Source organism: Trichoderma citrinoviride, assembly GCF_003025115.1.
Source record: "Trichoderma citrinoviride strain TUCIM 6016 unplaced genomic scaffold BBK36scaffold_3, whole genome shotgun sequence".
NCBI lineage: Eukaryota > Fungi > Ascomycota > Sordariomycetes > Hypocreales > Hypocreaceae > Trichoderma > Trichoderma citrinoviride.
In genome coordinates, this window is record NW_020194711.1 from 2,575,971 (window position 1) to 2,602,708 (window position 26,738).

Here is a 26,738-nt window from a genome sequence, read left to right on the forward strand (position 1 = left end):
ATCGCGTGCGCCGTGGATTCGTCTGCTGCGATGAAAGAAAGGCGGAGAATGGAAGCAGGTTGGAGAAATTGAGTAGTGAATACAGTGAGGCTGAAAATGGAGCGCTGGCGGCGGGAGGAAATAGATTAAACGTTGAAGAAGAATGGACGCAGACAACGAGGGACGACGATGATGAAACAGAGAGAGATTAGGCCGGATGACAGCAGCCCAGTTGAGTCGGCATCTCGGGGGCTGTTCGCCTTACTAAGCCGATAGTACATCAGGTACATCAGGTAAAGGCCCGGCCGAGAGAGGCGAGAGCGAGAGTTTCCGGAGTCCGAAGTACAATACATGCTGTGTACCTTAAGGTATGCGTCAGCCACATGCGCGTGGCTGGTGCTGGCGAGGTCGAGCCACAGGTTCGAGGTGAATTGCGGGCAAGCATCGCGACCACCGGACTAGCTGCGCCAAATCTTGCGATCAACAACGTGCATCCAGCGAGTGGTGCAGATCCGAGGCGTACACAATGGCGCCGACCTCAGAGTCCTCTGGGCGGCCGGTAAGCAAGCATTGGTTGGGACACGCTGTGTCCCGTGTCCGTCTGTCTGTAGAGCTCCCATGGCAGCTGCTGACACTCTCCAGCCCGCAAGCCACTTTAATAAACTACATGAAGACGCCGACGAGGTGCTGCGCGAGGCCAGAACGAGGCCCGAGTTCCAAAGTGCTGAAGACGAAGCCAAGGAGCAGAGGATAGCCCAATTGGTATTGCCGAACCGCGTCCTCGGAGGGAGTCTTGTTCTCGGCTGACCAGTTGCTTCAAAGATGGTGGACCAAATGTCGATGCCCATGACCGTCAATCAGGTTTCCGTCACCGGCGCAAAGAATATTCGACGAGGCTTCCTCGATCCCATACTGAATCCCTTGCTGAGCGACAGCAATGATCCTCCCTATACCGTTGGTGAAGTGCTGTCAAGACTACAAATAGCTACGGGAAAGCTCAGCGCGCTGCGTAAGAAGGGTCACTAGGACGCCGTTCTCGAGCAAATAGCTAACGGGGAGAGATGCAGAAATCCTGAGAGAGCCTCCGCAGGTCTACCTGTCTCAGTCGAGCCATGCGGATGCATCGACGAGTCCTACCGATGTAGACATCTCCATCGGTCTTCGCGAACTACCCCGCTTCAAGCTTCAAACCGGCACGGATGTTGGAAATGGCGAGGGGTCGGCATACGGCTCTCTGTTGTGGCGCAACATGTTTGGCGGCGCCGAGATGCTCACCCTGAATGCAAAGGCAGGAACTCGCACGCGATCCGCTTACAGCGCAAACCTCAGCGCACCCGTGCTGAGCAACCCGGACATGCGCATTTCGTTGGAAGCTCTGTCTTCTGCCGTCGAGAAGCCCTGGGCCTCCCATGAGGAAGTCGTCAAGGGAGGGGCACTCCGCTTCTCATGGCTCAACAGCAAACGAGACACTCATTCCGTCGAGTATTCAGGATCATGGCGGCAGATTACTGGCCTTGCGGCCGATGCCAGCCCCACCGTCAGGCAAGACGCTGGCGACACGATCAAGAGCGCTATCAAGCACACATTCTATAGAGAGAGGCGAGATAACCCTCAGCTGCCACAGCAAGGGTACATGGTCCGGACTGGGTTGGAGCTGGCTGGCGTTGGTCCGCTGGGTGGCGACGTTGCCTTTTCCAAGAGCGACTTGGAGGTCAGTGGCGCCGTCCCTATTCCTCTGCCTGGAGTCAAGGGACCGACGGGAATCTCCCTTGGGGCAGGATTCAGGACGGGCCTGCTCTATCCCCTGCCGCTCGGGTACGACTTTGGCGGTAAGGCCTTGCCGAGCCGCCTCAACGACCGGTTCCTGCTGGGGGGCCCGACAGATATCCGCAGCTTTAAGCTTGGCGGGTTGGGCCCTCACGACGGCCGGGATGCTGCCGGCGGAGACGTGTTTGCTGCTGGCAGCATCAACATGCTCTTTCCTCTACCCTACAAGGGACCCGACTCTGCTCTCCGGATGCAGCTGTTTGCAAACGGAGGCCGCCTGATTGCGCTGAGGAACAAGCTCAAGTCCCGGGACACGTCCCAGGGTCTAGACGGTGAGGCAGTTCGGAGCGGCATCGCGAATGCCGTTGGAGATTTGTTCAACGGCCCCCCGAGCTTGGCTGCTGGTGTCGGGCTGGTATATGCCCATCCGGTAGCCAGGTTTGAGCTCAACTTTGGCTTGCCAGTGATTGTCAGAAAGGGGGAGCTGGTCACAAAAGGGGTGCAGCTAGGAGTGGGCATCAACTTTCTGTGAGATGTCAAGATGCACGATGATACAATAGAAGCGTGCGGCGAAACTACAGCGTGTAGTGCCAGTAAGGGGCTCAGATGGCTAGTGTTATACGACATACCGCCAGCCGTTAGCGGACTGCAGAGTACATATATATCCACTCACCTGCTTCCTGTACCCATTTGTCTGCATGTTGAGCAAGTATCGAGATGTTCTGTCATGTCGTTTCCGAGACTAGCTGGCACTCTACTCAATGTCAAAACGTATACTGTAGCATCAGGTGTTTGCCTGTCCCCTGAATCTGGATCTACATACAAGCGCTTGCCTTGACCGAACTTTCTGACGAGCGAGAACGGCAGCGGAGAAACCAGTAGATATAGGGTAAAACGGGAGCCATTAGGGCGGTCCTCGAGCTCCCTGTTGGCTTATAGTGCAGTCATACATCGGCGAGGTAAAACGACCAGATACCCCGGAGTAGTATTACCATCCAAAGCAGAGTTCTGCTGGTTGCAAAGATACATATGCATATACAAACAATTTCACAGCTTCGTGGTTCGTGCTCAAGACGTTAAGGCGTGGCTCTGGTTAAAACATGGGGCTGTGAATCGTGATATCAAGCGGAATGGTGGTGTGAGAAAACCGGCATCTGATAGAAGCTGGACAGCATCGAGAATCTCGCGCCACAGTGACGCAGCGTGATCTCAGTCTCTAGTGACATCCATCTTGAGCCAAGGCGAGGGGGTCATCTGTGTTGCGTGCACAGATTCCGGACTTGGAACGGAAAATTACGTGTGTTTCTATACTTGGCTGCTTACATGTGAGTAGATAGGTACTAGTATGTCCAAACCAAAGTACGGGGTTACAGTGATCATCATACCCTACGATGCACCTGAAGTGTAAATGGGATCATTGCTTTGAGACGCTTGAGAGAAGAGTAGATCATGTGCGACTACTGGGGGATGTAGTTGCTGCGTGATGTTCCCCAACTGTGTGCTCTTGTTGAAGGGCTTGACGATCCTATTCCTTTCTGTGAGCATGCTGAGTCAGAGCCAAGTACGGATTTCGGAGTATGAGTGTCGAAGGGGCCTAGAAGACGGTCCCTTCTCATTATAAGTGAGATCTAGTCTGTGCATGTCGATCAGAAGCTCATCGTTTGACGGTGTTGCCATCTAGAAGCACCTGGTAGGTAGGTGAATAGGTAACATAGAGTAGGTCTCCTGTGTGCTTGGGAAAACACGTGTGTTGGCGGAGTACGAAGATAGAATCCCGGAATCTAAAGTAGCATCGGAACAATCTCGAATTTGAGATTGGAGAAAGTGCGGAGCGGAATTTGGGCGTGCGGACATGGCACGGCCTATCTCTGTGGGAGCTGATGAGTTACGAGAGGGCATGGGAGGTGACTGGCTGGGGGGGTCGAGGATTCGGCAAGATACCCAGATATGGGGTACAGCATGCGAAATGGAAAAAAAAGGGGGAGGAGCCGAGTTGACGAGTCAATGGATGCGGTCTATGGGGGAAAAAAGTCCGAAGGAGTGCATTTACTTGGTGGCTCTTGATATTGGCCTAGATGTTGCGGTCTGACACTGGGCATCACCTGTACGACGAGGCATCCACCATCGAGCCTACATCTCCTATTCAATACCAACGGAGTGCATACGTGTATCTGCTACTCATGGGTTGCTTGACATGGGGCATCGAATCAGGAGTGTTTGCATCCTCAAGCAGTTGATGGCGCCTCTCGCATGCTACTCTTCGGGAATGGGGGATTGAAACAAGAGCCCGTCGTGCGATTCAAAGAAACACGCCAAAGCTCTGCTGTTTCGAAACGGAGAATTACCTAGCCGAAGCTGGCAATAGAGAAGCATGACGATGAAGAAGCTGCAAGTGAAACTGTACACAATGTAAGACTGTCTCGGGAAAAAGCTTGCAACTTGTAAATTTCCAAAGGCTCTATTTTGAAAGGGTCTGAGATCTTGGAAGCAAGGAAGGGTTCGACCAAATAGCGATCATCTGCAATCAACGGCCAAGTCCTTGACGCAATGGGTAGATCATGCTGCTGCTGCGAGGTGAAAACTGTATCTGCATCAATATGAAGTACAACTGTTGGAGTCGGAAGGCTGCAGTGGCAAGAGGTAACATGTATCGGGGTCCGACCCGGGCCCGTGGCTGCGGTCCGTCACCCGGGCTGCCTTCTAACTTATAAGGATGGAGGCAGGCAGACAGAAAACGGTGGAAGCAAAAGAAGAGGCGTGATGCGGAGTATTGCGCACTTGTACCATCAACGCCGGGAAATGATGATTCAGATGGTGTTTTGCGGAGACCGGAATACTACCTACATCAGCAGCCTGCAGGCGCCAAGTTGTTGCGGAACTGCGACAACATGAAGGCATGTGAGTACGAGCATATGGATATTGATACCTGTATCTCAAACAATTCAACTGGGTGGGTGAAAAGGCAGGCATCGATATATTGTACCCCTTAGGTACTTGTACTACAAGTATTCCTCGACAGAGATGGCTTGGCGATGGTTTATGCTTGAAAGTAGGCGTTACCCGCCCAGCAGCCCTAGAATCATCTCCAGCAAAGAGCAAATGGCATCCTTCTGGGCCACGCCACCGCTTACCAGTGATCGATCCACGGTACAGGTACGAAGTACTTGAACGCAAAGAGATCCATCGATCCGCTGTGGCGTCTACATACAGGCTCCTTGGGCGGGTTGGCGGGTTGGCGGGGTGTCGGGCTGTTGCAAGACCCCGACAGCGATCCATGCCAACGAGGCGTTGCGGGCTGAGGGCCGGCAGCCCACTTTCGGGGTTTCGGTTCGTGGGGCTTCCAATTGCTTCACCTCATAGCGTCCCAGAGTGTCGGCCGAATGAATGCGCCCGGGCGCAGTTGGTGGGATTTTTTGCGTGTTGACTAGAGAGAACTAGTTTTCTTCGAAGGACTGGATCAATACGCGTACTCGTAACTGCTGCGGAGGCTAAAAGTGGTTGTCAACTCCTATTCTGTGGTTGATTTCGTCGATACGACAAGCGGCAGCCTGTTTGTTATTGTTGCCGTTGCCGTTGTCCTGCCGATGAGATTAGAGATGTGAGCACTGCAATCGATCCCTGGATGTGTTTTAACACTCGTAATAGTGCTGAGCTTCCACGATGGAGTGAGATCCATGAAAAGGGCCAACGCACACCCCGGCTGGTCTGATGCCCTGCAGAGTCCATGTCCCATGTGCCTCAGCAGTGGCCGCTTTGTATGTAGGTACATTAGTATGGCAGCGTCACGCCCTGACGGATGCGAGTGCACACGCGAGATCGTTGATCGTGCTCGCCGGAATGCAACCGCACAAGCATGTCCCCTCGAGGCAGCATGCACAGTTGATGTCATGTACTGTCAGGATTTGATGTTGGTACGAGGCTGTCATAGGTGTATGTATGTACTGGAGCGCCTTGCTGATCATGTTGCCTTGATGCCAGATGATGCGTATTAGTAATACTATAGTCTAGAGGCAGCTTCATTCGTGCAATCATTCACTGGCACATACAAGTACACGTATCGTATGCTCATCCCTCACCACTGCCCTGACTGCCTCATGCTCATGGATAATACGCGTATTGCCGGTAAGCCTCTAACCACGTCTGGAGTACTCCGTCTCCCCCCGGGCCGTTGCTCTTCCTCGTAAATGACCGAGGGTGTCGCTTATTTTGCCCAGTGAGCGTCTGAGACGGCGCCAGACGCTGAGACAAGACAACGCGTGGAAAAGGCCGCTGAGGAGGGACGGTCCGCCTGCTGTAGCCTCCAGCCTCCAGCCTCCAGCCCCCAGTGGACTTTGCAGAAGGTCGTGTGCCTGTATTGGATACTTGGACGCCCAGGAACTGCCAACTCCGTCACGGCGTGCGTGCGGTGAACTGGAGGTGTAATTAAGGCCTGGCCTCTCTGCTCAGGGACCCTCAGCCGGTGGAGTTGCTGCGGACGCGCTACGGACAAAGTACGAGCTCTATGTCCGGGTACAGGTACGTGTACCGGCACAGCATTATGTACAGGCTCAGGCACCCTCTCCGCCAGGCACCATGGCGGCTGGCGCACGAATGGCGCCAAGAATCGGTGGCCCTCCCGGGTCGGGCTGCACCAGAACTGCGAAGAATCGTGACCTGGCCGCCACAAGTGCAGGTACAAGTACAAAGATTCTTCACACGCCCCCCCGTTTCCGCCAGGCGTGGCCCGAGTCCTTCTGGAGACTTCAAGATCCTCGACGACCAACAAAAGGAAGCTAGAGCCTCTTTTCCTGCGTCCGCTCCCCTCGTCTCTTCATCCCTCCCGCCTCTTGTCGCCATCGGTGTCTGGATCGCCTCCTTTTCCCTTCCTTTCCATCTTGTAATCCGCCGCTTCATAAGGAGGCCTTTGTCTGGCTGCTGCTTTGGTGGCTTTTCTACCAACAGCTCTCTCGTTTCCCCTTCCTTTCTTTTTCTCTTCTTCAGCGACCCCAGTCGGCCTCAAGCGAGACCCCCCCTTGCGAGACAAGCCAATCGCGGCCGGGACACAAGATCGACGGCACGGCACCGAGCGCCTTCGACATCGCTAGCGAGGCTTCTCCCGAGCCAGTGCAGCAGCGGCTGAGACCGCATCGACGCCTTGACACTGCGCCGGCTTCAGGGCACCGCAGCCATGGCAACGTCCCATAGCGACTCGGACCTCACCACCAGAGAGCAAGGCTCCATCACCGACATCAGCACAGCGCCCAAGACGCCCGTTCGCGATGACGCTGCTGAAACCCTCAACGAGAAGGATTCTCCTTCGCGGACGCTGGAGGCGGATGGCGACGAAGACGCCTCGGTAGACCACACCAAGGAGATGCAGCGGAGGACGTCGGTGGTGGAGGCCCTGGCCCGCTCATACTCACGGGCCTCGGGCGTCGAGAACCCCTTCCTCGCCGGCCCAAATTCACCCCTCAACCCTGCCTCGCCCAACTTCAGCGGCAAGGAGTGGGCCAAGGCCATCGTCGAGCTCGTTCAGCAGGACGGCGGCTCGTTCCGCTCCGCTGGCGTCTGCTTCCAGAATCTCAACGTCTTTGGATTTGGCGAGTCCACCGACTTCCAGAAGGATGTCGCCAACGTCTGGATCTCTCTCGCTGGTTGGGCCAAGAGCTTGATCTCCTCCAGCAAGCAGCGCATTGACATTCTGCGCCAGTTCGACGGCGTCGTTAACAAGGGAGAGATGTTGATCGTGCTTGGACCTCCGGGCTCAGGTTGTTCGACATTCCTCAAGACGATTGCCGGTGAGATGAACGGCATCTACGTCGATGACGACACCTACTTCAACTACCAAGGTAAATAACCATGTCCCCCTTCTTTTGCTCGTTCAAAGAGTTTGGGTGGGTATGCGGGGAGAGGCTTGCTGTGGACAGACAACGGGAGCTAAACCTCCCGTTTGATGGCGGATGAGAGGCTTGAAGTTGGCAGTAAGACGTCAAATAGACTTCTCATCCCATCTTGGCCCACCGTTGTCGCGTCGTGGTGCCACAGCCGTTAGGAGATACGCCGCCGCTTACAGTCAGATCCTGCGATTTGGCGTACAATGCCGTTCCGTCCAGTAATGCTAACTCGATGTGCACAGGTATCTCGTCCAAGGAGATGCACAGCCACCACCGCGGTGAGGCCATCTACACCGCCGAGGTGGATGTTCACTTTCCCCAGCTGAGCGTTGGTGACACCCTCACGTTCGCGGCCCGAGCCAGACAGCCTCGTCAGCTTCCCCAGGGCCTCAGCAGGAACGCCTTCGCCGCCCATTTGCGTGATGTCGTCATGGCCATGTTTGGTATTTCCCACACCGTCAACACTCGAGTGGGTAACGAGTACATTCGAGGAGTTTCGGGTGGTGAGCGTAAGCGTGTGACCATCTCCGAGGCTGCCTTGTCTGGCGCGCCCCTGCAATGCTGGGACAACTCGACCCGAGGTCTCGACTCGGCCAACGCCATCGAGTTCTGCAGGACCCTGCGGTTGCAGACGGAGCTGTTCAACAGCACCGCCTGCGTTTCCATCTACCAGGCGCCCCAGTCCGCATACGACGTCTTTGACAAGGCCGTTGTCCTCTACGAGGGTCGCCAGATCTTCTTTGGCCGAGCCGACGAGGCCAAGCAGTATTTTATCGACCTTGGCTTTGAGTGCCCTCCCCGTCAGACCACCCCCGATTTCCTCACTTCCATGACCTCCTCCCTCGAGCGCATCGTCCGTCCCGGCTTCGAAGGCAAGGCACCACGCACCCCGGATGAGTTCGCCGCGGCATGGAAGAACAGCGCTCACTACAAGGCTCTGCAGGCCGAGATCGAAGAGTACAAGGTGGCCCACCCCATCAACGGCCCCGATGCCGAAGCCTTCCGTGCCTCACGTGCGGCTCAGCAAGCCAAGGGCCAGCGCGTCAAGTCGCCCTACACCATGTCCTATACCCAGCAGATTCAGCTCTGTCTCTGGCGTGGATGGAAGCGCTTGACCGGAGATCCCAGCATTTCCATCGGTTCTCTTATCGGTAACTTCGTCATGGCTCTCATCATCGGCAGTGTCTTTTACAACCTTGGGTCGGATGCCTCCAGCTTCTTCCAGCGTGGTAGTTTGCTTTTCTTTGCTTGCTTGATGAACGCTTTCGCCAGTGCCCTCGAGGTATGACCCTCCACCCCTTGTCTTCTGCTTCTGATTAACTGACACTTGAGCTAGATTCTGACCCTGTACGCGCAACGTCCCATTGTGGAAAAACACGCTCGATATGCCTTGTACCATCCTTCGGCTGAAGCCATTGCCTCCATGCTTGTTGACCTGCCCTACAAGGTTGTCAATGCAATCATCTTCAACCTCACGCTCTACTTCATGACCAACCTGCGAAGAGAACCAGGCCCCTTCTTCTTCTTCCTGCTCATCTCCTTCTCCAACGTCTTGGTCATGTCCATGATTTTCCGAACGATTGCCTCTGCCACCCGAACCCTGTTCCAGGCTCTGGTCCCCGCTGCCTTGTTGATTCTTTCCCTGGTCATCTTCACTGGATTCGTCTTGCCCACCCGGTATATGCTGGGATGGTGCCGATGGATTGGTTACATTGATCCCCTCAGCTACGCCTTCGAGGCGCTCATGGTCAATGAGTTCCACAACCGGGAATTCAAATGCGTCGACTTCATTCCTTCCAAGGACATTCCTCAGTATGCCAATGTCAGCTCCGCACACCAGGTCTGCAGCTCTGTCGGCTCCGTTCCCGGTCAGCCCAATGTCAATGGCGATGCCTACGTCAAGTCTGCCTTTGGCTACGAGTGGGAGAACCGCTGGCGCAACTGGGGTATTGTCATTGCCTTCACCGTTTTCTTCCTCGCCACCTACATGGTTGCTGCCGAGCTCGTCTCCGAGAAGAAGTCAAAGGGAGAAGTCCTGATGTATCAACGTCGCCACAAGCTTGCCGCCGTTGCCCATGCCGAGAAGAAGTCGCACGATCCTGAAGCTGCAATGGCCAACATCGGCCCCGTCCTGACCTCTGAGCGAACCAAGGAAGGCGTTCTCCAGCAGCAGACCTCGGTCTTTCAGTGGCATGATGTTTGCTACGATGTCAAGATTAAGAACGAAACTCGCCGCATTCTGGATCACGTTGACGGTTGGGTTAAGCCAGGTACTCTGACTGCCCTGATGGGTGTCTCCGGTGCTGGAAAGACAACTTTGCTGGACTGCTTGGCCGATCGCACGTCTATGGGTGTCATTACTGGTGAAATGCTTGTCGACGGAAGGCCTCGTGACGCTTCCTTCCAGCGCAAGACGGGTTATGTCCAACAGCAAGATCTGCACCTGCAAACCACCACTGTTCGAGAAGCTCTCAACTTCAGCGCCCTTCTTCGCCAACCGGCTCACGTCCCCAGGGAGGAAAAGCTCGCTTACGTGAACGAGGTCATCAAGCTCCTGGATATGCAAGAGTACGCCGACGCCGTTGTTGGTGTCCCCGGTGAGGGTCTCAATGTCGAGCAGCGCAAGCGTCTTACCATCGGTGTCGAGCTTGCCGCCAAGCCCCCCCTGTTGCTCTTCGTTGACGAACCCACTTCTGGTCTCGACTCCCAAACCTCTTGGGCCATCTTGGATCTTCTGGAGAAGCTGACCAAGGCCGGCCAAGCCGTTCTTTGCACTATCCACCAGCCCTCTGCTATGCTCTTCCAGCGCTTCGACCGCCTGCTCTTCCTGGCCAAGGGTGGCAAGACTGTTTACTTTGGCGACATTGGCGAGAACTCCAAGACGCTGACCAGCTACTTCGAGAAGCACGGAGGACATCCTTGCCCGCCCGAGGCCAACCCTGCCGAGTGGATGCTCGAGGTTATTGGCGCCGCACCCGGCTCCCACACCGACGTTGACTGGTTCCAGACCTGGCGCGAGAGCGAAGAGTACAAGGCTGTGCAGGCCGAGCTCGAGAACATCAAGCAGGAGAGGTCTCAGGTCGAAACCAATGTTGAAAATGACCCTACCAGCTACAACGAGTTTGCCGCGCCCTTCTCCGTCCAGCTGAAGGAGAACCTGCACCGTGTTTTCCAGCAGTACTGGCGATCGCCCATTTACATCTACTCCAAGACCGCCCTCTGCACTCTGGTTGCTCTCTTCATCGGTTTCATCTTCTACAAGGCGCCAAACACTCAGCAGGGTCTCCAGAACCAGATGTTTGCCATCTTCCAGCTCTTCACCATCTTTGGCCAGCTTGTCCAGCAGTCTATGCCCCAGTTTGTCATTCAGCGGTCTCTGTACGAGGTGCGCGAGCGGCCTTCCAAGGTCTATTCGTGGAAGGTGTTCATGCTGTCTCAGATCATTGTCGAGCTGCCTTGGAACAGCTTGATGGCGGTGATTATGTACTTTTGCTGGTACTACCCTGTCGGTCTCTACCGCAACGCCGAGCCGACTGGCCAAGTCTCCGAGCGCGGTGCTCTCATGTTCCTCTTCATCCTCGCCTTCCTTCTCTTCAGCGGCACCTTTTCGACCTTTATCATTGCTGGTTTCGAAACGGCCGAGGCTGGTGGAAACATTGCCAACTTGATGTTCACGCTCTGCCTGATCTTCTGTGGTGTTCTCGCCACTTCGGACTCTCTCCCTCGCTTCTGGATCTTCATGGTAAGTCACGCCCTCGAAACCACCTGTGTATTTGGGCAAGCAGTGGCCTTTGCTAACTCTCTCCTCTTTCAGTACCGAGTTTCACCCTTTAGTTATCTGGTCAACGGCATGTTATCGGTCGCTGTCGCAAACACAAAGGTGTACTGTGCCGACAACGAGTTTGTCAGGATAGAGCCCCCTGCCAACCAGACTTGCGGCGACTACCTCAAGGCCTTTATCGACATCACCCACGGCAACCTCACCAACCCCGACTCGACGACCGAGTGCGTTTACTGCAGCATCTCAGAGACCAACACCTACTTGGCTACTGTCGGCAGCCACTACTCTGAGCGATGGAGGAACTTTGGCCTGATTTGGGTGTACATTGCTTTCAACATTGCCGCCGCACTCTTTGTCTACTGGCTGGCTCGTGTGCCCAAGAAGCAGCTCAAGAATGCCAAGAAGCCCAAGAAGGCCTAATTCCTTCTTTTCGGAAACCGAAAGCAAAAAAGAAAAAAAAAAAAAAGAAAAATCCCTTAACACCCATCACCCCCCTCTCGGAAAAAAGAAAGAATACGCCATCATACTACTCACCTTATTTTATCTGATATCACTTGTGTCGGGTTTAGATACCATATACAGACGGAGTTATTGAATATGTGCGGAAGATGTGAAGAGAGATGTTGATTGATTTACGACGATTCTAGAAGAGAATTCGGTTGAAAAGCGTTCATGGAGAAACGCGGGTTCTTATTATCTGTTTATTCAATGGCTTGGCATGATGTTTATGCAACGTTTGAATGGGGCGGTCTCGCACATGCACATATACCTGCTGCTGCGCTGTTTTGCACTTATTTCTTGATTTTTAACCTATAGATGGCATCTAACCGTACTTTACCTTACATTTTATATTACTTACTTTGCCTACTTAACTACTCGGACTCTTTGTCTGTGAAAGGGGGGAGAAAGCCTTTGGGACCACTGTCCTTTTCCCATGGCGGCTAATAGACATTTCGGAGCGGCTTGCATAGGAGTGCTTGCATTGTATTGCGTTACTATTTGTTTTATCTTTTTGAATGGTGATACCTCTTTTGTCTGACGCTCGAATGTGTGTCGAGTTTGGAAAGGGGTAATGATGGATGAAGGTTGCTCGGGATAGTGGATGCATGCATCATATTCTGGAATTTTATCAAGGTACCCTTATTCCGCCATCTCAACTTCAATCTACGAACCACCGTCATGTGCTGCTTCTGAACATGAAGTTCTTGCCTACTCACTCTGCCAACAGGCTGTGGTTTGTCATGTTCCATGCGCGCATGAAAAGCCAGCAACATCATGTGCACGAAACACCATCAGGAAAGCGACTCGACTCACAGAATCCAAGTATATATATATATACCCACCCCAGCACAAGGGCCCTCTTTTCCAGGTCAAAGACTTCACACTTAGTAGAAAACCGACATCGTTGGCGGCAAGTCAGTTGACATGCCCCAGCCTCACGACACCAAGCCGAAAGAACGACATGAGCCCAAGCATCGCGATACGATACTGGTGAACCCGGCGAACTCTGGAGAACAAGCAGTACACGAGTACGCCGCGTTATGGGCCGTCCGTGGCGCTGAAGGAGGGGGAGGCAAAGGAGACACCCGAGTCACTGCAGGAATGGGCATCGTCCAATATGACTTAGTGAAGGCATGATGTTCCGGCCATCCACTAAGGTGCCATGGCCACGGGAAGACGTCCAATGGCGAACGCGTCATGTGATCAACTTGCTGAGGCAAACGGCATCCGATATCCTGAAATGCGAGGAGGAAGGTTAATCATCGACTTTCCCTGCAATAGCCGCTCGTAGCACATGCGGCTTGGGGTCGTAGACAGACGGGAAACTGTACGACTATGGGGTATTGGCGGCGGCTGCAATGTACAAAGACCTCATCTGCCGCAGCCAAAGATAAGAGTAGTTGCGTAGAGATTTCTCCCGCTCACAAGTTCCTCCAGTCGTATCAGATGATGCCAGCAGCGTCTGATATGAAAGCAATCTAGCAGGGGCTTCATGCATCACCGCATGTTCGACAGCGAGAACGTACGGCTATCAAAAGCCTATCAGGGCTGAAGAAGCAAGAGAACGTCCACAACTTTGCCCTGACTGCGTCACATTGCATCTCCATGTAACGGCAGCATCATCGGGCCACCAGCCTGGGCATCCGCCAAGCGCCTTGTCTTTCGCCAGGAAACTCTGATCGTGATGCTCCTGCTCTGGAGCCTCCTCAGTGGTATCATGGTGTTCATTGCGCTGCAACAGACGCGCGAGCCAGCTTGCGGCACTTTTGGTGCAGACAACGGCTTCTGGACTCTTCTCAGCCAGCTGTTTCTACAGGTAATCTCCGTCTTCTGCAAATTGTGTCCCGTCATACTCAATCGACAGCTGCATGGCGTGAAGAATGACTATGTGTGGTTGTCTAGCATGCAAGTGCCCGTTCGAAATGATCTTGGTTCGAAAAGTCTGCTCAATCGTGAGCTTGTAGTCTCAAACCGAGATCGTGGCTACGACGGGGGATGGCTTCCCGCCTTGGCTCCCTTGATGAGAGGTAGGTGAGATTAAAAGGAGTAACTGTCATGAGTACTTGTTTGTCTGTAACGGGTTTCTGCCGGTAAGTGTGTATATCAGGGACTATTACTCCGTACTTCGTATCCGGGACGCAATATAGTAGAGATCAAAACTCCGCTTGTCAAGTTGTTGTCCAGTAACAGACTACTGCCCCGTGCTTTGTCGTATCGGGATACGATGCATTGATGACGACAGGACCCAATATCAAAGGAGGAGTGAGCGAAACCATACCCGTTCTCTCGTCGTCTTCTTCCATGAAGAAACGCGGAGCTTATGCTCCTCAGCGGTAGCAGTACCCACGCGGACGCATCGACAGTAGCGTTCTTTTCGTTTGCGCCGGCCGAGAGAAGTAGAATGAATGAGGCCCCATCAATCGTCGATCGGACTAATAATTTAGATCCTGGAGTCCAAATTAGTCCAATGCCGCCCATCAGCACCGGCAAGAGAAGACGGAAAACCGTCTCAAATCGACGAGAACCGCAGCAACGGTGTGCTTCTCGAATTCCAAAAGATTATACTTGCCTGAAGGCACACGTATGAGTAGCACTGTCAGCTGCCAGCACGCGCTACTTTGACCCCCGTCGTGCCAGCATCGGCGAATTAGCAGCTGATGTGGCCTGCGTTGCTGGACTCTCGACATATGTTCCATATGCGATTCTAGTCTTGAGCGCCTGTCCGTACGTCGTATTGCTTCCCCTATCACATCTAGCCGCGGATGCAGGTTGGGCGCCATGCATATCCAAAAACTGACGTGTTGCCGACCGCGGGAATCTCAGCCGAGCCGGATGGAACCCTATAAACCGGAGATGAGAAAATACTACCTATATCGGCGGTAAATCTTGGGAGGCACGCGGCGCTGCCCATTAATTCGGAGCAAGTCTTGTACGTACTACCTTGAATCCTCGGTATGTTGATCACGGTGGAGGCTGATCGCCATCTCCGCTCGTATTCCTCGTCTGTACTTGGTAGAAGACTCAAGGAAACTCCAGCTCTGCGTCGCTGCTTCAGCGTCGCGCCTTGCTTGCAGCAAGCGCCGTGTTCGGTAGCATTCCGTACATACAGCACACTAGCGCAGCTCGCTCGGGTAAGAGACACGCTCACAAGGCCATACAAGCACTTGAACGAGGCCATGATGCATGCCCAAGAGTCAGCCCAACTGGCCAGCATGCCCTGCCCCCCGAGCATGGCACCCGCGGCGCACGGGTCAGCGTGGAAGCGCGGCCAACGTGGCTTTGCCGGGCTAGCCTTGCCAGTCGACCATTTCCGTGGAATTGGGGCTCACGGGGGGGCCACCGCGATGCCCTGGCTCTGGGCTCCCACGCCGGAGACTAGCGCTGAAAGGCTCCGAGAAAACACATGGCCTTTCCATTGATCGTTGTCGCTGTCGCTGTTCAGCAGGATGGCGGTGAGTTTTGTCGGCGTGGCCTTGCCGTTGCTTGATGCTCGTATCAGATCGGATGGCTGAATGGTGGGAACAGGCGACTTCCGTCCCGTTGACGATGGCGTCGTCATAGGTAGGCCTGTAGAGACGGTACCTTCCAGCTATCATGGGTAAGGTACCTTGGGTTAGTAACGACGGAGTTACTTCCTTGGAGCCAGGAAAAAGAATCGACTGCCGCTCATCTCCTTCCCGTGAACATGAACAAGAGCAGCCAATCAGGCGTGCCATGACATGATGCTCCAGCCCCAAGTCACAGCATCTGGTGAGATGAAGAAACAGCAAGTCGTCCGGGACCGCTCTGCGTGTTTCGGATTTTGGCGCGGCTGTCAAGTCCTCCGGCCACTGCGTTCTCGTGATTGGCTGGCTGCTATTAGTCACACCCCTGCCGTCCGTCCCCAACGCTCCTCCCCTGAACAGCTTGTCAGGGGGGAGGAATCCCAGATTTGGCTAAGCGTCAGGAACAGGTCATTGATTGGTCCGCTGAAATGGGGAGCGGCGCCGTAGCGTCGGTCAGGGGAGATTTCAGAAGCGGGGCTGCTCTCTGGGAAACCGCGTTCGTGGGTGGGTGTGAGATTGTCACCTTTCCGTTTAATTTCAACGTTTTCCTTTCTTTTCTTTATTTCCCTTTTCCCCTCCGCTTAAAGGTACAAGGCTGCAGGATCCGATGTGCCTTACCCGTTTCAAAACGGATTTCTTAGGGAAACTGCAGCCCATCAAGGGAACCACTGGCAGACTGTCCGTTGGAGCTGCTGCGAGTCGTGATGATACGATATGTATAGTCTCCGTCCCTTGCAATCCCACGCCTCAACGTGTGCGATGGGGTCCGTCAGGGCAGCGGTCATGGCGCCCGTGCTACTGGTCAGGTTGTCGTCGCCTTGATGGATCACGTTTGTGGGGGAAATTAGCCTCGGACTGAACCTGGTAGTAGTAGTATGCCGTACGAAGTACATACTTCGCACACATTTGCACACATCTGGTCACGGTCCTCATAACCCCCGGCTCTCGTGGGCCTCTTCGGGATTCCTGACAAGATCCAAACCGACTCCCAGCCCTGAATTCGCAATAGGGGACTGCTAAAGAACGGACGCAATGGAACGTCAAATGATTCCATGACCCACGCCTGCGCCCTTGGAGTCTCCGCCAAAGATTCGCTCTCCGTAAGAATGCCGGGTGAGAGACACCTACTATAGTATCCAGTAGTAATAGGTACATGCTAGAGCTTTTACTGACCCCCATAATAGGAACTGTCAGCTTCATTTGCCAGGTCTAAATAAGTTTGAACTTGAGGCTAATCGTGCTTTAGCAAGCTGTCAATCTGCCCTGCCGCTTTGGTAGCGTTGGGAGATGAGTGGTAACAGTTTCCGAGAGCTCCGTGGCGCGGCTTGCTGGTCACCAATCAAAGCAGTACAAGAAGAATACCGTGAGGAAATACCAATATGACTCGCCCGGCGAGCCCAACCGTTGGCGAGCCTTCCCTTGGCGATGCCATCGCCATGGCCACGTTCTTCCTAGCCTGGAGACGAAACCAGCGGGCCGAATTGATCGCCGGTTCGTCTATCTTGGGCATCAGGATAAAATTTGGCATGTGGTGGGTGGGTCGGCAGGGGAAAAAAAGCAAAGATGAAATGCCATCCCGATTACGAGCGCTGAGGCTTCGTACAACTATGGAGGACGCATCATGTCTCAGGACAGGACGGGGAGAATTCACGCACTTGGCATATAACGATATGCAAAGCGAGGCCTTGGCTCGGCGTTCCTCTCAATGTTCCATGTACCAACATGGTTATTGTAGGTCGGCATTGACACGAACAAGCCGTTGGCGTCAAGGTCGGTTACTTCGACGGGAGCGATTGATTAGCTTGTGTCGATCATGTGAGAATTGATGACACCTGTGCTGTCGAGTCCTGTTGAGGCTCGCGCCAGCAAACGGCCACGGCACCCCCTTTTAACGCAGTGTTTCGACGTGTCCTGCATATCCCGAGGTATTGCTTTGCCAGTCGGCTTTTTCGGACGAACAACGTCGACACGCGGAGAATCTTCCCTTCTATCTGAAGCGCTGCTGCATGGGCGATGGAGCTCAGATGCAATGTAGGCGCTATGGCCCGGGTGGAGATGCTGGGCGGCAAGCGGTTGGGCAGCGTGCGGTCGTCCAGGTACACGTACGACCGGCTTGAAGGAACTGGCGGAGAGGCTGGATAGCTATGCAAAGCGTGGCATCGTTCTCAGCCGCAAAAAAAAAGAAGTGCTGGCGAATCACAAGAGTGTGAGGATGGCCACAACTGGAGCGGTGGTGATACTGGTGCAGTTCTGGCTGCGATTGCCAGTGCCAATGCGCCCCCATTGGAGTCGGCATCTTGTTTTTGACCTGTCAGGTATTTGGCCGGCGAGCGTCGAGGTCGAGAAATGGAAAAGAGGTGTCCATCTCAGCTGCTGTTCAGATAACATTGCTTTTTCCCAGTCTCCTGATCTACAAGTGCTTATTAGTTGGCAGTACGGCATCCTCCGTGTAAGTACCTTATCCAAGTGTTGAGTGGTGGTGAGCCCCCATTCAGACTACTCACCTCCTTGCACATTCTCGCATGCTATAGGCCGCTCTAGGAGACCAATGCCATTCCGTGCTTTCTGTTGGATGAAGCAACTGATGTGCCACTTCGTACGATAGGCGGGCGTATCTGGGGCACGTCGCTTACAGCCGCAGAGGGAGCATTTTCCGAGCATTTGCCACTACATGCCTACCGGACCGGCCCTTCTGCAGGTGCATGTCGGCTGTGAATGCGGAGCTGCGACAGAAGTTCTCGTGGCGACAGAGGCGTCCGGGCGTTCCTGTTGCTGAGTGGTGACGAATATCGCTTGCATGCATGCTGTGGAACGGGCGCATCACCAATTGAACCGACCGCTACCATGCCATCACTTCGGTCGGCTAAGCTGTGATTGGGGCTCGAATCGCCCATCAGATGACAAGGTAGGCCGCGATATACTTTATGTTTGAGTTTCGTCTTGCCCGCTGTAACAGCGTCTGTGGTGAATGATCAAGGATTGACGGGGTTCCATGGTGACGGCAGATGAAGTGTAAACAGGCAATAACGCGATGCAAGGGAGAGATTGGTCGTATAAATTAGCAGTACGAGAGGCAGGACTGTCGAGCCGTGCTGTGTGGGAGGCGGGCAGCGCTAGACCAAGCTGAGACGCAGACGTTTGCACCCGTCCTCGATCCCTGGAAAGTTAATCTCTGAGAGTTTTCAAGTCTGACCACGAGATACAGAATAAGGTAAGATGAGTGCTATAGAGTACATAGTAGTACTATAATATAAAGAAACTTTCATCGCAAGTTGAGACGGAGAAAAAAGCAGCGCCTGAGCCAGAGTTTCACGTTGCATCACGTTTGTCCATGTCGGTGAATCAGGGGAAAGCCGGCTGTCTAAGACACGCAGCTGGTTGACCAACGTCCCAGAACCCTCTCCACCAATCAGGCGCTCGCTGTACTTGGACGGAAGGGAAGCGTACAAGCTTTTGCATACATTCTTCTTGATCTTCCATCATCATAACCCGCGAGTCCGGACATAACAACAGCAGCAACAAGGGATCAGCATATCAACAGAAAACCCAGAATTGACCAGAGACAAAAGTCTGGTCGGCCCCTGTCCCCAGCCGGTCCACAGCCCGCAAACCCCCCTGCCGTGGCCGCCTGTCCCTAGTACTGGGCGCTAGGCCGTTGAGTGGCTGCCAGGCCTGCCAGGCTCTGAAGTTAGTGGCTCGCGGCCTGTGGTTAGTGGCCCGCCGCCCAGGCACGAGAGGTGCTAGGCAAGCTACGCTCTAGCACGGCGGATAGAGAGCTGGACTCGAGGCCATCGCCAGCTGCCGCCGAGCTCAAGCCCCTTCTTGTCATCGCCAGCATCCTGATCCCAATTTCTTCTACCCTTGCCGGGCTGGCACGCTTCTCTCCACTCTTTTTTTTCTCCTCTTCATCCGCTCACGGCTCTTGCCAGCGACTTCTTTTTTCCCCTTCTTCTCTTGTCCAGCAGGCGAAGTCGTTGGTTTCCCGCTCCTCCGTCCGCCCACCGCGCCCACGCTCATTCCGCCCAGCAGCTTGATCAGCTACCAAGATACCGTCCGCCATCGCCGCGTTTGCAATCGACGACTCGACTGCGACTTGTCGACAGCTGCCGCCCCGAAGCATGCTCTCCTGCGCGGCTCTGTGATACCCGACACTCCTTATCGTGTTCCGCTTCCTGGTCTCACGACGCTTACGCCCAAAACCCCCTTTTGCGTGGCGAGTCCGAGCTGCTGCTCCCCTGCAGCGCCATTGACGACCAACGCGCAACACAGCCAAGGGCCATTTCCAGGTACGCATTTTGCTGCGAGGCTGTCCTGCAGGTACCCGTCGAGCGTCACGCACAGCGCCAAGTCACGCTGCACCTATCGAAAAGGCAGCCTGCATTTGACAGCGCCTGGGGGCCTCTCTCAGTCTCTCCGGCAATCGGATTCGCAATTCTTTCTTCTATTTCTTCGTTTCTCTCTTTTGCCTTCTCGTTACGAGGCTTGGCGTCTCATTCTTCCGTTGGTACTTCTTTCCTGGTACGTCAACACTGGTCTTTTTTTAACACCCAACGTGTTCGCCTTTGAAGTGAGGGCAACCTGCGACATATCGAGACACAAAAAGGAACGAGAAAAGGAGCAAAAGAAAATCAGAAGAGTAGCGCAACCTGCTGCAAGAGGTAGAAGATCAACCCTGATTTGGTCATCTCCGAGCCGCTGCGCCGACACCCTCATCCTCATATTCACCACATATACTATGCTTTGCCTTTGGGCTTGATATCTGACGTCTCTCCTGGAAGTTCAGATTAGCACGCGACATCCACGAGACGCAGTGGGCGAATTCATGACACGACATCCGATTCTCTCGGCCTCACACACTCACTTTTAAGCGCTACTGCCAGTTTTTGAGCGACCAAGATGAACGTATTCCGAAATAAGAAGAAGGGCAAGGATGAGGCCGAAAGTGCCCGTCCGTCGATGGAGTCCGAGTCCTCCAGCCCCTTTCGAATGTTTGGCAAAAAGAAAGGCCAAAGCGAAGAGACCAAGCCCGAACTCGACATCAGCAGTGCCCTGCCCTCCACGGACGACTTCAGAACTAGCTTGCTGATGACTGGTCTCTCGGCTCGGTTTTCAATGCTGCGCGAGCAAGACGACCCTACCACCAAGGTGGGCAAGGCAAGCGATGACAGCGTACTCTTCCCCCGCGGACAATCAAACTGGAATCTTGGAGGGCTACAAGACATAGCCGAGGTGGAGTCGATTAGGTCGCCCTCCATCTCCCGTCTGGAACCCTTCAACATTGACGACTCCGGAAGCGTCATGAACCGGGCAAAGCCTGTGGACGGAAACACTCTCTTTGGCGGCCGGCAAAAAGTCTACAGGCTCCCGGCGAACGGCTCTGGCGCGGGAAAGGACGGCCCCATGTCCAGCCGGACGCTACTCGAGGATGATGTGGGCATGTCTGCCTTCCAGAAATGGCGGTTGGCAGAGAAAGAAAGGCAGATGGCCGAAGGAGGCGATTCCTCTTCCAACGAGGCGGCAGACCTCGAGTCTCAGTCAGACTCACACTTGGAGCCGCCGCAGGACTCCCAGTCGGAACTGCTGTCAGAGTCCCGGTCTGAGACCAGTCGGCGACGAGAGACAAGCTCAACGGTTTCGTCGGTTGCCGCTCGCTACTCTACTGCGACGTCGGTTACCTCTCAAGGCGCAACGTCCGTCCGGGATTCCCAGTTCACGTCGTCGACCTCGTCGTCTTCTGCGGAGCGGAGCGTCCTTCGGACACGACGTCTCTATGAGCAGGGCCTAAGCCGCGACCTTCAAGACCAGCAGTCGTCAGCCATGTCCAGGATGGATCATCTGTCCAAGGGACGCCCCTTTGCATCTGCGATGCCTGATGGGGCCTCGCCAACTGCCAGTGCCTTTGGCGATCGCATCCTGGAGCGACGGCCGATCCTGGCAAAGGCTAGTGCCCCCAACCTGCGGTCGTTCACTCCCTCGGCCACCAATTCTGCATCCGCTTCTCCTTCTGAGACCAGTTCCAAGTTCCCGGCCGCTGGGGTCTCCAAGTCAAACTTTGGGGCCGCGCCCATCAGCCCCCCTATGAGCGAGCCAGAAGATCATCCGATGCTTGCTATCCAGCCCAACGACAGAGGCAAAGCCACGGCCATGGGCGTTTTCGAGAGGCCAGCTGAGAAGTACGATGACTCCACCTATGCGCAGCGGCAGCTACAGCTTCAGCAGGGACGAGAAACGCCGGTGAACCGCCACCGCTCCATGGAATCCAGCGTCTCCGCCACTTCAGATATCAAGTCATCGTCAGCGATGCAGCAAAACAAGGCCGAGCCTGCGACAGCCAAAGCAGTGGCCCCGGAGGACCCCCCTTCCTTTTTCGATGACAGCGACGATGATTCGTCCATGCTGAACGGAGCCCCGAATACCATTAAATCGCCAAACCCAAGCCTGTCAGTGGAAAGGCCCAACGATGGCGATCATCCAGCCTTCAAGGGGTCTGCCATCCCTGCCCCCCTCTCGCTCGGTCCCCGAGGCCCATCTGGCAACCTTTCGGCCGCGCCCAGTCCTGTGCCTGCCGCCCCGCAGGACTCTCCAACTCTGGGGCCAAATACCGGCTTGAGTGGTATGGTGCGGGCTCATCTGCGTAGCGACAGCAACGCCTCCTCGGTCTATGGCATGCCGGCAGAGGAGTCGGAGCCGACTCGGGCACAGAGCGGTCTGGGCTTGGATCATGACCGCAGTCCCGGCTCGGCACAATCGGCCACCCATGGACGGCCCCCGATGTCCCGGTCACCTTCCCGCCCCAGGGCTTCCAACGACGAGGTAGAGAGGGAGGAGGAGGATGCATTCGCCCGTCACCTTGCCGATGGCGCTCGACGCGTCCGCGAGAAGCTGGGTTCGATGGTGGATGCCGAGATGGACAGGCCGTCTCCGATGACCCCGTCCGCCTTGGATAGTCCCAAGGACGTCCCCCCTCCTCGAACGAATGCCTTGGGCATTCTAAAGTCCAAATCTAGCCACACCTCTCTGTTTGACCGCCACGCTCGCGACCAGAGCCAGCCGAGGTCCATGAAGATGGTCATGTCTTCCAACGGAAGTCTCCCGCCATCTCGGAGAGGATCCACGGAGGCCGCAGATGACTCGCGCCGAGGGCGATCAACGCAGGCCCGAGAGCGACCATCAGACAGGGGCGTTTCGACGGACAAAGAGGACAACGTCCCCGTCGGCCTCAAGGCATTCCGCCAAGCACGTCTCGAGCTCCAGAAGATGAAGGATGTGGATACAACGCAAAGACCCTCGGAACGACCTCCGCTGAGCGCACGGTTGGCGTCGCACGATGCCGGCGGCCCTCCACCAGCCATGTTTAACAGAAAGGCACGTGACGAGTCTCGGCATGGAAGTGGTTCTCGCGCAACCTCACGAGCAGGCTCGCGAGCTCCTTCTGAGCGAGAGAGGAGCGGATCGGAAACGAGCAACACAGGCCCCCCTCCGCTTCGACCGATGCGGCTAAGGAACGGGTCGAATGCGTACGACGACCAGTATATGCCAGTTAGTCCACCAGGCAGTGCCAGAAGCGCCCCGGGTATGAGACACGGCCCTCCCAGTGCTCGACAGCGCCCTCCCTACGAGGCGGGACAGCCCTCCCCGATGGCCTCTCCCGTTGGCATGGGCACGAGGTCCAGAAACGGCAGCCTGCTCGGAGCGACGGCGTCGACGCCGAACCTGTTGTCGAATGCAGCAGCCCCTCCACTGCCACCGATCAACCCCCGGCGCAAGACCCTGGGCCGGGGCAGCGAGGATGGCGGCATGCCATCGCCGCGAGTTCCCGGGGGCTTCCCCGGTCAAGATGAGTCGGATGACGATACTCTGGCCCAGCGCCGGCAGAAGCTGCGCAAGGCCACAAGCGAAGGCACCAGCCTGAGATCGAGAAACGTTCCTCCTCCCAGCAACGGCATGAGGCCGCCAATGCCTCAGGGTGGACTTCCGGGCGGCCTCATCTGAGGACCACACACTCGCCCTCTACTGCCTTTCCTCTTTTCTTCTTTGAGGCGTGACTTGCGCACATTACGCTCCTCATTTTGCCACTTTCTAGGTGTCACGCCCTATTGAGCTTCCTGGGGCAAAGGGAAAAGAACGACAAAGACACTTCTGCCGATACCAACATTGTAATACTATAACGGCTGTACCGTAGCGGACATGACATGGGCGCTTTCGAATTTGTTTCTAATCCCCCTTTCTCTGACATTTTCATGCAACATGTTCTTTTCTTTTCACCCTGTCAACTTGCGCGTGGGTATATATGGGTTGATCCAGGGATGCAATATCTTGGGAGCGACTCTTCCTTTCTCCTTTGGTTTTTCTTTCTCCTTTTCTCTGTACAGAAGCGGTTTACTGGTGGAACACCTATCAGGCGGGACTTGAAATCATAATCACGGCGTCGGGATTTGCTCTTACAAAACAGAGACATGCGTCGATGGCAGCTCGGCACACAGGGAATCGATTCACACGGCAAGGGAACTGGCGGGTGGGGTTGTACGTGGGGAGAAGTTCCATTGGGAGCACAGATGGTGTAGATATGAAAGTAGTGTGATCCGTATCCCGAACGAAGACTTTTGGGTGAATTGAAGAGGAGACCAAGAAAAGGGATGCGTGCCCTCATTCTGCCTGTTTGGCGTGAAGCCGCTGCTGCGATGATGCTCGTCGTCGGAGTTTTAGCCGTTGCTCGCCGAATTCCTATCACTCCGAGCTGTATATAAAGTACCATATGATCAATAACATTGGGAAAACAGGAAGACAGACTATTTAGATCGTCCGCAAGTATCGTCCGAGTTGGAAGACCAAAGCTTGGGGCTAGATCTTGGAGGCTCCCCGAGCTGAGCCCCAGAAGAGGGCGCACAAGTTACGTTACTTCGGGGCTTGTCGGCCAGCTCTTATTTACTTAGCTGCGTTTTCGGCTTCGGTGTGTGACACGACAGGGGGAATTGAACGGGGGAAAAGGGAAAATAGGGCGGGATTGGTTTCTTGTGTAATCGTCTTTATTCCTTTTCCCCCACGTAAGGTCAGTGAATGGGAACTGGGGAATGACGGAGCTGGGAGTGGTTTGGACAGGGAGGATGAGGGGGGAGGAGGAGGGGTTATTTCTCCGGAAATCGACTCTTCCAGCTTGTTTTACTCTCTCGTCAACACCACGGCTTCGAGACACCCCTTGTGAAGCTGAAGATAGAAGAATAAGTTTGAGTTCCTTTTGAGGTGTCACTTTGTTGATTCGACAATCTTGGCCTGTTTCTTGTCTTGTCCCGTATACTTTGTCCATTTGTCCACACGTCTCAACTGAGGAGATAAAGAGAGGTACGGCTGAACTTGTAAGGCGGGGTTTGCGTGAGAAGTGAAGCTGCAGAAGCTGAGGGAAACAACACACAAAAACGGCTGACGAACACCGATTCTGACGCTTCAGTCTAGACTCGTCTATTCTCTCCCACCATTTCTCCTCAATTACGGGGTTATATAAAGATTTTTAAAGGGTAAAATCAAAAGCCATGGCGTTTATTCGACAGTATAAGCCCTCCGACTTTGACGGCATGGCTCACATTGTAAGTTTTCGCCCTTGAAATAAGAAACTCTGTTCCCATTTGCCTTTTTATTTCCCCCAGCTTTTCCCCCCAGATGTCATCGGATACCCCCGCTTGGCTTGTGTGTTCCGGTGCCCGAATCTCACGGTGACGACAAAGCCTTCCGCCCTTGCCCCTAACACACATCTTTTCCCATCCTCGTGATCTGTTTTCTCACTTCTCACTCTCCACCCTCCAAATCTCACTCTCTCACTCCCTATACAGTGCCGCGAAACGCTCAATCCCGCGCTCGCCTCGTCCGTGCCCGGCCGTCGCCTGGCCCCCTACGTCTGGACGCACCAGTACACGCACCTCTCGCCGTCAACGTGCTTCGTGCTCGACGACGGCGCCGGGCGTCCCGTGGGGTACTGCATCGGGTGTCCCGACATTCCCGCCTTCGTGGCCGCGTACGATTCATACACGACCGAGGTGCTTGACAACTCCCCGGATGTGACGCGGCCGCAGGACCTCGAGGCCAAGGAACCGCTGTTTCTCGCCGACGGCAGCGTCAACGAGGTAGTTTTGGAGCGACTGGCGTATAACCCGCATCTCCTGCTGGTGGACGGCAACGACGACCTGCTGGCGGAGTACAAGGCGACGATGCACATTGATCTGCTGCCGGAGGTGCAGGGCAAGGGGTGGGGGCGCAAGCTGATCGAGGCCTTTGTCGGGAGCGTGCGGCACGTCAAGATGGCGGATGGGAGCGAGAGTCGGGGGATCTGGATTGGCGTTGCGGGGGATAATGGCAAGGTCGTGCCGTTTTATGAGAAGCTTGGGTTTAGGATCAAGAAGAGGCCGGTGGAGAGTAAGACTTTTCTCATGGTTTGGGATTACTGAGAGGCGTTTTGTGTTCAGGTCGTTCGATGGCGAGAGTTTTATACTGACGAGTGCTTTTGTGGTTTTGAATAAGCTTTTTGTATTGATTTTTTGTTATTTTGAATGTTAAGCTATCCGGCCTGTCCCAGTTTCAATTCGAATCGATCCAAACGGGGAAGGGAGGAGATGGAACAGAAGAGAAAGCAGTCAATCTGCTTCCATGGTAATAGTACAATATTGCCCGCGAACAACCACTCCGTAGCCCATAAGAGAAACCCAAGTAAGTGCAAAGATGATGGCAAAAGTGCTTTGTCGTAAAAGAGAAACAGGGTATCGCACAGGAGGTCCGCTCCGGAAGGGAAAAAAAAAAAGGGAAGAGAGGAAAGGCGTTTCGGTCGTTGTTGTTGAGGTCGTGTACAAGAGCCAGCCTTGGTGGCTACTGGCCGCTGGATGGAGATATCATGAGGGGCCGTGTTGTGTTTTTGTGTGGTGCTGATGAGAAGTGTGAGTTTATGGTCGTCGAGAGATCGAGAGCAGGGCGGTCAAGACAAACATTGGTCAATCGAGACATTTGGTCGTCTTGACGAGGCTTGTGCAGTCGTCTAGCACATGGGGCAGTGGGAGCATTGCTTGTGGCCGCAGCAGGTGCAGGTTGTGCTGATGACAATCATGCCACCGCATTGGCAACAGTACTCGTAGGCAGGCATGATGGTTGTAGTAGAGGTGGGAGTAGTTGGGAAGATTGTAGATTTTTGGCTTGCGGAGTGAAGTTGTCGTGGAAGAGAGTGCGTGTAGACAGGAGAGAGGTGGGTTGAGGAGGGAGAGACGAAGCAGGAGGAGGGAGAAGAGGAGGAGGGTCGACTTATTATAGTTCAAA

The 26,738-nt window shown here is 54.8% G+C and overlaps 5 protein-coding genes across 5 annotated transcripts; 4 read left to right on the forward strand and 1 right to left on the reverse strand.

Annotated features, from left to right (window-relative positions):
* Positions 1 to 492: 492 nt before the first annotated feature.
* On the forward strand, positions 493 to 2,432 carry BBK36DRAFT_1134692 (hypothetical protein). Its single transcript, XM_024892390.1, has 5 exons — positions 493 to 538; positions 622 to 741; positions 802 to 988; positions 1,047 to 2,280; positions 2,320 to 2,432. Exons 3-4 carry the CDS (start codon positions 814 to 816, stop codon positions 2,276 to 2,278), a joined length of 1,407 nt encoding a protein of 468 aa, XP_024752483.1. The 5' UTR covers positions 493 to 538; positions 622 to 741; positions 802 to 813; the 3' UTR covers positions 2,279 to 2,280; positions 2,320 to 2,432.
* A 4,004-nt stretch (positions 2,433 to 6,436) lies between these two features.
* BBK36DRAFT_1134693 (hypothetical protein) lies at positions 6,437 to 12,176 on the forward strand. Its single transcript, XM_024892391.1, is given in 6 exon segments — positions 6,437 to 7,574; positions 7,862 to 8,901; positions 8,956 to 11,361; positions 11,434 to 11,863; positions 11,967 to 12,011; positions 12,024 to 12,176. 4 exon segments carry the CDS (start codon positions 6,914 to 6,916, stop codon positions 11,818 to 11,820), a joined length of 4,494 nt encoding a protein of 1,497 aa, XP_024752484.1. The 5' UTR covers positions 6,437 to 6,913; the 3' UTR covers positions 11,821 to 11,863; positions 11,967 to 12,011; positions 12,024 to 12,176.
* A 5,049-nt stretch (positions 12,177 to 17,225) lies between these two features.
* On the reverse strand, positions 17,226 to 18,199 carry BBK36DRAFT_1193408 (hypothetical protein; the record flags this gene model as incomplete). The annotated part of the gene is made up of 3 exons (XM_024896813.1): positions 17,226 to 17,580; positions 17,951 to 18,061; positions 18,126 to 18,199. Coding segments are annotated over 3 exons (522 nt in total), but the record flags the coding sequence as incomplete, so codon positions are not given.
* Positions 18,200 to 20,342: 2,143 nt separating this feature from the next.
* On the forward strand, positions 20,343 to 23,438 carry BBK36DRAFT_2536 (hypothetical protein; the record flags this gene model as incomplete). Its single annotated transcript, XM_024897994.1, has 1 exon — positions 20,343 to 23,438. One exon carries the CDS (start codon positions 20,343 to 20,345, stop codon positions 23,436 to 23,438), a length of 3,096 nt encoding a protein of 1,031 aa, XP_024752486.1.
* A 1,535-nt stretch (positions 23,439 to 24,973) lies between these two features.
* Positions 24,974 to 25,882, forward strand: BBK36DRAFT_48973 (hypothetical protein; the record flags this gene model as incomplete). The annotated part of the gene is made up of 2 exons (XM_024898142.1): positions 24,974 to 25,027; positions 25,271 to 25,882. 2 exons carry the CDS (start codon positions 24,974 to 24,976, stop codon positions 25,880 to 25,882), a joined length of 666 nt encoding a protein of 221 aa, XP_024752487.1.
* Positions 25,883 to 26,738: the final 856 nt, after the last annotated feature.